General features: G+C 36.8%; 1 protein-coding gene across 2 annotated transcripts in view; it reads right to left on the bottom strand.

Moving 5' to 3' along the window:
- Nucleotides 1-373: 373 nt before the first annotated feature.
- RNF19A (ring finger protein 19A, RBR E3 ubiquitin protein ligase) overlaps nt 374-10,123 on the bottom strand; it is a 58,634-nt gene continuing 48,884 nt past the window's right edge. For both annotated transcript variants that reach the window (XM_047728571.1, XM_047728570.1), the window contains 5 exons: nt 8,438-8,552; nt 7,778-7,939; nt 4,948-5,161; nt 3,600-3,743; nt 374-2,566 (listed from right to left, as the gene is read on the bottom strand). In XM_047728571.1, the coding sequence (XP_047584527.1) occupies nt 1,876-2,566; nt 3,600-3,743; nt 4,948-5,161; nt 7,778-7,939; nt 8,438-8,552 (1,326 nt within the window). In that variant the 3' untranslated portion in view covers nt 374-1,875. The remainder of the gene's footprint in view (nt 2,567-3,599; nt 3,744-4,947; nt 5,162-7,777; nt 7,940-8,437; nt 8,553-10,123) is intronic.

Genomic DNA, 10,123 nt, shown 5'->3' with positions numbered 1-10,123 from the left:
CAGAGTAGAATCTCTTAGAATAGTCTTTTAAGATCTTTTTATTTTTCTGTTATGATGAGCATTTTTAGTATTTATCTCTTCACAATTAAATGATAGATCTATTTACTTTCCAACCAATTCACTTTAAAACGTAAAATATATTGATGAATAAAGCAGCTTATTTCTGGAAGAAAGGCAGGTATTAAACATGAAGAAAGGATTCACTGTGTGTCAACACTGTTTGCTGAGGAAGTTCAGCAAATGCTTCCTTTTGGGCTGAGACCAATATACAGAATCAACTCAATGGCTTGCAATATTTGTAAGTAACTACCATGTGACAAATGAGAATTCTTCTTCTTATAAAAATACCTGCACACAAACCATAAGGCAGCAATACATTAGTATTTACATTTATTTAATGTATGCAGTTTACACACTCACTATTGAACAAAACTGGAATGCAAACAAATATACAAATACCATAATAAGCATTATCAAATAAAATAACTGGCACTAGTGTTATAAGCATATTAATGGACCTGGTGAGAAAAAGTGGTGGAAGAAGACTGCAGCCCACGGCATTTTTCTTTTTATCAAAAGAAAACGCTCAGTAGCACCATAATGGTAATACTTAACAGAAACACAGAAGATGGAACATTTCAACTGCTATCTTTGAGGTTAACCTGTTTTATTTAAGTGAATTATACAGGAAATTAACAGTATAGGCAGTTATTTGGGTCGACTTCTGTTTATGTCAGCTGAACACCTTCCACAGACAAAAGCAAAGGGAAATAAAGCCAGCCATACGTGGATCCCTCCTTAGCACTTGGTACAAACTCTGCACCGTGCTTTGATTTCATGATTGGAGAAGATATGCGTGTGTTACAACTGAGGTTATGTATTCACTAAAGCCTGAGTGTTCTTTGGTAGGCTAATACTTTTTCAGCAGTTATTATTATTCATATTTATGTTTATCTATCTTGTATTTGTCTATATAATTCAAGGTGGCTAGAGAGGACTAATGGAAAACAATACAGCAAAATCCTCAAACAACTAGGCCCTTAAAATCCAGTCTATTCCAAAGGCACCAAGAATCAATGGGGTGCAAACTTCCCCTTGGTGGAAGGTGACTTTTTTTTTGTAATACTTACAAACTAATGGAATTTTATTTTGTAGTTTTATATATCTTATTTGGTGCTGTCAGTACACTTAATTACCTACCTTTACATTTTGCTTCTAAGATGGCATCAACAATATACAAGATATATAGAGTACCAGGTATTTCTATTTCAAAGTTGTGCAAAAACTGCCACAATCTTGCTCAAAGTGTCTAAGTATCCAATGGTAGCAAATGGGCTGCATTAAGCTTTACAATTCCACATTGTATATGAAGAAAAAAATGAAATTTATGCCCAGTTATGAATAGAAATGTTACAAAGAGTATCATATACTGAGAGTAATCTGCAAGGTTCTTGAAACAATATCCCTTAGTGGTTTCAATAAAATGTCACTAACCACTTACCCCTAAGCCTCAAGTTTTCTTCATAAGAATGTTTCTAACTGTATTAGTATTTTATATTGATTATAAATTAAGCCAAAGTCCTATCTAAATACACAAGTATGTGCTTCAAGCAATGTTTTGTGGCAAACACACAAAACATACTTCTCTTAAGAACTATTGTCCTTACAATAATGCACTTTTAAAGCCTTCATTTCATAGTTTGGTAATTAAGATCCACATGAAACACAATGCTTTGCTGAACATAGAAAATGTATCTGCATTAGATTATGTAACCGGGCATTTGCTGGTAACTTGAAACTTAAAGTAGTCACATGTAGTTCAACCAGCTCCAAACAAGATTGTTCAGTGGTAATTAATCTGCAGCATTTATAGGCCTAAATTTCAGTCTGAATTGCAACTTTTAATTCCATTGTCTGATGTGAGTGGTTGTTATTTGTTTCTTTTAGAGCATCACCAAAATATAAATCAACATTGGGTTTTACTCCATTGTTACCATGTTCTTCAGCAATATGATTCAACTGTGGAACTTCTGAACATGAAGCAGTTTTGGTAAGCAAAGAAATGCTACACTGATGTGGGGAATTTTCCAGACGATCGTTTTCTACCTCAGGAAGAATGTTAACAGTAGCAAAGCGGGCATGATAATCATTGGAACCATGACTACAAGAAGTTTTCATGCTTTCTAGGTCAGAACAACTAAATTCAGAAAAATGACTAGAGTGGGAATCTGCTACAGATGGCATACTGTCACTGAGGGATGGAGCCTCAAATTCACTTGAGTTCGTGCTTTGTTGTTCTAGCAACTGTGCATCCATGTCCTCTCTGGTCTCGTTTATCTTCATGTTACTCTTTTTCCTCAATTTACCACCTTTTGCTTTCTTCCCTGCTGTTGCTTCTTTGGACCACTTGGTGGCACCAGATTTACCTTCAGGCAAGCCACTGGATGAAGCACCAGCATGACTTCGGGTGGCACTGCCGTCCTCCACACTGCTGCTTCCACTGTTGTGCCTGAATTTGGACGGCTTTGACTCAATATCTACTTGCACCTCCACACTGTTGCCTTCTCTGGAACATAAGAGTAACAAATATAAATACCATTCTAACTTCCTTTTGTTTTGATTGACGTAAAATCAAAGGGAGAGGGACTTCTGCGTGAAAAACTCAAAGACTACATAAAAGCGATCAAAACAAATTAATGCAGGATATGCTCTACTAAAATATTACTTGAAATAAGAGGACTTTTAAAAGATTTTATTTATTTGACAGAGCACATGAGCGAGCACGCGCGCACACAAGCAGGGGGAGCAGCAGAGGGAGAAGGAGAAGTAGGCTCCCCACTGAGCAGGGAGCCTAAAAGGCTCAATTCCAGGACCCGGGATCATGACCTGAGCCAAAGGCAGATGCTTAACTGACTGAGCCACCCAGGCACCCTAAAGACAGTATTTATAATAATGTTTCAATTAAAAAAAACAGAAGTAGCTACACTGATTGCTTATCTGTTCCAGGTACTGTTACCCTCTCCATTTTTTTTTTTTCAGAACAGCTTTATTGAAATATATGTATCACAAAATTCACCTGTTTAAAGTGCACAATTCTACGGTTTTTAATAATATATTCAGAGTTGTGCAACTGTCACTACCAACTAACTGCAGAACACTTTCATCATTCCCAAAAGAAACCCTATATCCACTAGCAGTCTGTTGCCACCCTTTCCTGCCCACAGTCCCTGGTAACCACTAATCTACTTCCTGTCTCTGAATTTGCCTACTCTGGACATCTCATTTTCTTTTCCTGGAGAACCTAATAGTTGGTAACCATTATTTATTATAATTTTGCTTAATGACAGGAATAATTATTTTAAAATTAATTTTAAGGAGCACCTCAGTGGCTCAGTTAACTGTCCAACTCTTGATTTTGTCTCAGGTCATGATCTCAGGGTCCTGGTTTCAAGTCCTGTGATGGGGCTCTGCGCTAAGTGCGGAGTCAGCTTGGGATTCTCTTTCTCCCTCTAAAATAAATAAATAAAATCTTTAAAAAAATAAAAAACAACAACAAAAAACAAAAAAATACTTGAACTGTTTAACAGTTCTTTCCTTACTTGTCCAATGGGATGTAGGAATTCAGAATAGATCCTGCCATTGCTTTGGTGCTGGCATTATCACTAACTGTTCCCAAGCTGACTGTGCCAGATTCTCCACTTAGACTGTACCGTTCTTTCTGTACATCTGCTTGTACTTCCAACCTTAAAGAGCAGGGAGCAGATAAAAACTGAAATTACATATAATATCAGACTACTATAATATATAGTAGTTATATAATTCAGTTAACACCCCTGGTAACAAGAAACTATTTTAGAAACAACTATCAGCATTTTTAAAATTTCATTTTATTTGATTACTCAAATTCTACTGCAGCAAGCTGAACAGTGCCAGCCATCCAAATAAAATAGGGAAAATTAGCTGTCTGCCAAGTAAGGTAGTAAAAGAGTAACACAAAAAGGACATAAAAGATTTTAATTAAATATGCTAGCCATGTCTGAGTGTGAAACAAAATCTGAATATATTAAAAACCAGTCTACATGACAGATTGGTGGATCAAAACATCCCAAACCTCTACATATTAAAACTGACCCTCTAAATTTAATACCCAATTCTTTAAAAAAGACATAATAAACACTACTATAAGAGAATTTGTGTATAAAAGCAAAATAAAAGCATCAAAACAAGCTACCTAAAAGCAAATAATAAATAAAAGTAAACTACCTAAAAATAAGATAAATATAACCAACTTATTTTTTAATTCATGCACACTCTCCTATGTTAAAAACAACAACAAAGCTAATAAACAGAAATAAAGAATAGAGAATTAGAGAAGAAACAAAGGAAGACAAAAATGCTTTAATTTCTCCTATTTATTGACATGGCTGCTGGTACGAGACTTGGTGAGAACGAAGTAAGTGCTAACACATACAAGGTTTCCAGAGGACTAGATTACCCTGGCCTCAGCTCACACACTCCCACACATCCTGACTCCACCTGCTCCCCCCAGGCCTCAGCCAGTGTCCCCTTTTCTAACATCTAGCTGCAGCCACCTCCAGAGGTGAGGTTCCAGACTTCAGCACTGCCTTTACCATGTACACCAAAGCAGCTCCAGCACTGATGCATAACATCAAATCTGACAAATGCAGTGAGAAAATTAGCAGAATGCTATGCCTTCGACTTGGTTTTTACTACACCATGGGTATAAAATACTACAACAAAAAATTCAAACAAGTAAAAATTTCACTGTTTACCACTAAATTTCATTGCTAACATTACTGTTTTCAGCCCTGACACAGGACTGTTTGTAATCATAATGATTACACAATTATAATAATCTTCAAAATTCTCATCTAATAATTTGTAGTTAACAGAAGGCAAAAAGAAAACAGAGCACATTTTTCTTACCTGTTAAAACAGTTTACCATGGCGCTTCCTGACAGACTCCCCGTTATACTGGCTCCGGCTAGGGCCATGGTACTAGCCGTCTCGCTCAGGTTGTCTCGAATGGCTCCTATGCGATCCATGTGGCTTCCACTTGCGCTCAAACTGCCAGTCAGACCACCAACACTTCCCTCCCCTATGCTAGGGTTGTGTCTTGCTTCTGCTACTGAAGTTGTGTCTAAATGCAAATATTTCAAAGAAATTAAATAAGAATGATTATTAATTTCCCTCTTCTTGAATTCCTCCATGATTTCAGATAGGACATTTTATTATACAACATGCACAGGAACAGAAAAGACATCTGGAACCAGGAACACATAACTATGGGGTAAGAGGAAAGGGAACTATCTCTGAGTGTAATATTGGATTAGGGACTGGCTCTCGGTATGAAATGGTCACAACATTTTTTACTGTAATAGCATTGTATGGTGCTAGATGGTATATAGCTACACTTGTGGTGAACGTATCATAATGTAGAAACTTGCTGAATCATATGTTGAACAACTGAAATTAAGGTAACATTGTGTGTCAACTATATTCATATTAAGAAGAAAAGAAATGAGGACCAAGAAGAAATAGGGGGAGAGAAGTGGTTTCCTCCTTTTGTTAAGATTAAAGGTATTAGGATTTTTATACGCTAAATAAAGATGATGAAATCAAGTACCTACTATGTTCCAGGTTTTTTCTTTTTTTAAAGATTGTATTTATTTATTTGTCAGAGAGAGAGAGCTCAAGCAAGGGAAGCCTCAGGCAGAGGGAGAAGTAGGTTCCCTGCTAAGCAGGAGCCCGATGCAGGGCTCAATCCCAGGACCCTGCGATCATGGCCTGAGCCAAAGGCAGATGCTTAACCCACTGAGCCACCCAGGAGGCCCTATATTCCAGGTTTTAAAAATACAGTAACTAAGAATGCAGGTATAGCCTTCACCCCTAAGAAACCAAGTAAACAAAGAAACAAGGTATTACAGACTGTGATAAGTGCTTTTAAGGAATCAAACTTTTTACCTTCAATCTAAAATAAATTGGCTTGAAATTCTCAAAAAAAGTGGTCACCACTTCAAGATTTAGGAATTCTTTAAAAAAATCTGACAGCTGGAAGATTTAGCTGACTGTGGAGGAAAATATGTGAGTTTTCAATAAGGGTTTCATTTAAAGAGCTTATTATTTTTCAGGTCAATAAAATGGGCCAAAAGTTGATTTCCAGGTATGTTCTTCAGATCCAATTGTCTACAAGCTATTACAAGATCTGATACCACTGTATTCCATAAAATTATCAGAAGGAAGACTATTCCAGGCAGAGGGAACTGCAAGTTTAAAAGCCTAGAAGTGAAGTGTACTTGGCGTCCTCAAAACATCACAGAGCGGTGGTATTAAATAGAATAAAAAGAGATGAGAGAGATGCAGCCCAGGACAGATCATGTGGGGCAGTATGGGCTAAGGTAAGGATTGTAGGTTTTCCTTCACTACAGCTGGAAGCACAAGGAGTGTTCTGTGCATAAGAAAGACATGATCTGATCTATGTTTCAGAAGTATCACTACATACACTGTGGAATAGTAAGCAATAGATGAGAAGCTGATGGATCATCTAAAGAGGCTATTACAATAGTGCAAGAAAAAGGACAGTAGCTTGAACTAACGGAACAGTGGAGAGGGTGAGAAATGGTTGGATTATGGCTAAATACTAAAGGAAGAACCAGAATTCGCTGTCAGATCAGATGGAAGGTAAGAACAGAAAATCACTGTAAGTGAAGGTTTTTGGTCCAATCAACAGTTAGAATGGAGAGGCTATTTGATGAGGTGAGGATGATGACTGGAGAGAACAGGTTTTAGAGTGAAGAGTTTGGTTACAGACAACTTGAAATTCTTGTTAGACATTTAATTAGATTAACGAGGAGAGTTAGATGTACAAATCTGAAGTGGAGAGGAGAGTTCTAGCCTAGATACAAATTTATGAGTGGTCAGTCTACATATTATTTAATACGACCCATATTAAGAGATGATCCAGGGAATGAGTATAGATGAAGACTGAGAGCGAATGGCTCGGAAATACAATGAGATGAGAAATGGTTTCTCAGGTGATAAGACAAGAAAATGTTTCAAGAAGGAGGGCAGGGTCTACCATGTCAGGCGAATTGTTGTATTATTATTATTTTTTTCCTTTTCATTAAATTGTTATATTAAAATGACAATCAAGAGTTGACCATTACATCTGGTATGATGGAGGTCACTCATGGCTCTGCTTTGGTGGTGTGATAGAGATAAAACCCTAGAGTGGCAGGGACCAAAACTGATTAGAGTGGGTTCAAGAGAGAATGGGAGGTAAGAAAGTGGTCATTATCTTTGCACATCTGCCTGATTACTTCCTAAAGACAAATTTCTATAATAAATTTTTATGAGGGCCTTTTCATCCTACAGATATTGTTCTAATTCATATTTCTCTGAATAACCCTGGGTTAAAGATACTCTCTATTCACTGGCCATCTGTATTTCTTCTTTTATGAACTACCTTTCTCTTCATATCTTGTTCTTACCAATTTGGATCGTTTAAGGCAAAACTTAGGATTAAAGTCTGGATGTTTCTAAGACATTACATTTCTAGTGTAGATTATCCAGAACTCTTTCACCCTCTTTCATCCATTCACCTTTCCCGGGTAGTTCATTTCACTGATGTACATCGGGATGAATGCTGTTAGGCCTAGCAAAAGGTGGGCAATGGAAATTCTAATTTGCATGTTATCTATTTCTCCAACTTAAACTATTAATAAGTATATCTTCTTCCTTTGCTTAAAAAACTTACCTACAGCTGTGTTAGTTCCACCAACATTTATATCATTTTCGTCATCAAATTCAATCCTAACTCCTTTTCCATTGCCTGCTGAGACTCCACAACCTCCACTTCGACAGAGAGAAATCGGAACAACGCCATAGACATAGGCTAACATAATAGGAACACCAATACCTAAAAAAGAATTAAATTAGTCATTATAAGTTAAAAAGTAAATCACAGAAACATGAGTTCTTAGAAAGCCTTTTCAAAAGAAACTGTATAGGAGAAAAGTGCTACTGTTCTCCAACCCTTGCCCAAAGTAGATTTACCTGTTAAGGGACACAAACAAATTCAAAACTTCTAAACTTTCCGGTGACACACATGAGAAAAAAAAGATGTAAACCTTTTTGTTTTTAAGTCCCAAGGCTCTAAACCATAGGAGGTGAGGGTGGGTATCAGTCAATAAGAATTTACCAATTATCCTAACCCTAGGCCCTTCAGTCTATAGTGCTTTTAACCAATACAGTTACTCAATGAGAGGCTTTCTGTAGGCTCAGCTTACCCTGTCCTTAAATAAATAAAAAAGTAACTCTCTTATCGTCCACAATATAATGCTCTGTCTTAAATCCTTCCACAAAACTTAAATTCTACAAAATCTGAGGTGATCAGTATTTTTAAGCATTTTCTTACCTACAGTTACCGCAGCTACAACTGGAGATACTATTACAGACAATGTCACACCACCTGTTATAGCCAAATTCCGTTTGTGCTTTGAAACGTCTTTGCCTTCATATCGATTGTGAATCTTGAATTAAAAATAAAAATGGGGTGGGGGTTTAAAGAAAAAACACATTACATATTTAATTTAAATGAAACAGACCTACAGTTGCTAGTAAAGTGATTTTTTATAATTTCATTCAAGTGTCCTAATTCAAGACGATTGTTTTATTGTTCTTAAACCATATTTTTACCCATAATTTAGTCCTTATTAATAATTTCCTTAAATAAGACAGTGATTTAAAAGACTTTACTTTGTGTTTGCTTTTAAAAAACAGTTTTGAGTAGATGTATTATCTTATTCAGGAATAATAAAATCATGTTTTGAGCAAAGAAGGAATTAAGAATATTATTTTTAGGGACGCCTGGGTGGCTCAGTTGGTTAAGCTGCTGCCTTTGGCTCAGGTCATGATCCTAGGGTCCTGGGATTGAGTCTCACATCAGGCTCCTTGCTCAGTGGGGAGCCAGCTTCTCTCTCTGCCTCTGCCTGCCACTCTACCTGCTTGTGTTCTCCCTCTCTCTCTCTCTGACAAATAAATAAAATCTTAAAAAAAAAAAAGGAATATTATTTTTAACAAAGTCATGGATTGGATGTTTGACTAATAGGATTACTTCTAAGAAATTTAGCATTCCACAGGTTTCTTTCTAAATAAGCATCCCTTAGGGGCACCTGGGTGACTCAGTTGGTTAAGCCTCTCCCTTTGGCTCAGGTCATGTTCTCAGGGTCTTGGGTTTGAGCCCTGCACTGGGCTCCTTGCTCAGTGGGGAACCTGCCCCTCCCTCTTTTCCCCTCTTGTGCTCCCTTCTCCTCCCCATCTGTACTTTCTGTCTCTCTCAACTAAGTAAAATCATTAAAATAAATAAGTAAATAAGCAAATATCCCAAAATGGTAAAAGTTGGCTTCTAGGGGAGACTGCCACACTTTTTTTTTTTTTAAATAGACATTAACAAGCGGTACTAATAAGCAAACATCACAAATAAGTTAATTTTTTCTTGGATCCTTTTTTATAAAGAAAATTATCATCAAATGACTCAGAATCCTGGGGTCTCATTTATAGCTCAAAGTCAAAGGTACAAAGAGGGAAAAAAAAAGAGAACAATGCGGCCAGAGGACAGGAACTAGATCTACTTAGCAACTTTGTATAGTATAGGTGTTAATAAACAGAATTTAATACCACATTGAAAGTGGCCTGTGAAATAGATCAACTTCAAGAAACAGCCCAGTATCTTTGGTCTCATGGTTTGCAAAGGCTAAAGCTCATAAAGTACATTTCCCTTCTGTTTCAAGACATATTCAAAACAGCCCTCAAAACTGTACAGGTAGTCTCTAAAATAAATACTTGACTTATGAACAATGTTACAGGTGAGTTTTAATAAAATTATTATTATTATTATGTGGTTATCTTGAAGGCTATAAAGTACAATGAGTCTTGTGGCATATATGAAACAGTGACAAAACTGGGGTGGAGAGGTAGGTGAAGCATGCATGGGACAAGAAGCATTCATCTTTCCTAGTCAGTGTCCTGCCAGCACTGACTATACATCCCTAGGGAATGAGCCTCTCTACCTCCCTAAATAGTCTACGCAGGCAGAGATGGC

Source organism: Lutra lutra, chromosome 4 (assembly GCF_902655055.1).
Source record: "Lutra lutra chromosome 4, mLutLut1.2, whole genome shotgun sequence".
NCBI classification, from domain to species: domain Eukaryota; kingdom Metazoa; phylum Chordata; class Mammalia; order Carnivora; family Mustelidae; genus Lutra; species Lutra lutra.
The sequence above is the reverse complement of the archived record's forward strand: the minus strand, read 5'-3'. Positions and strand labels throughout refer to the sequence as shown.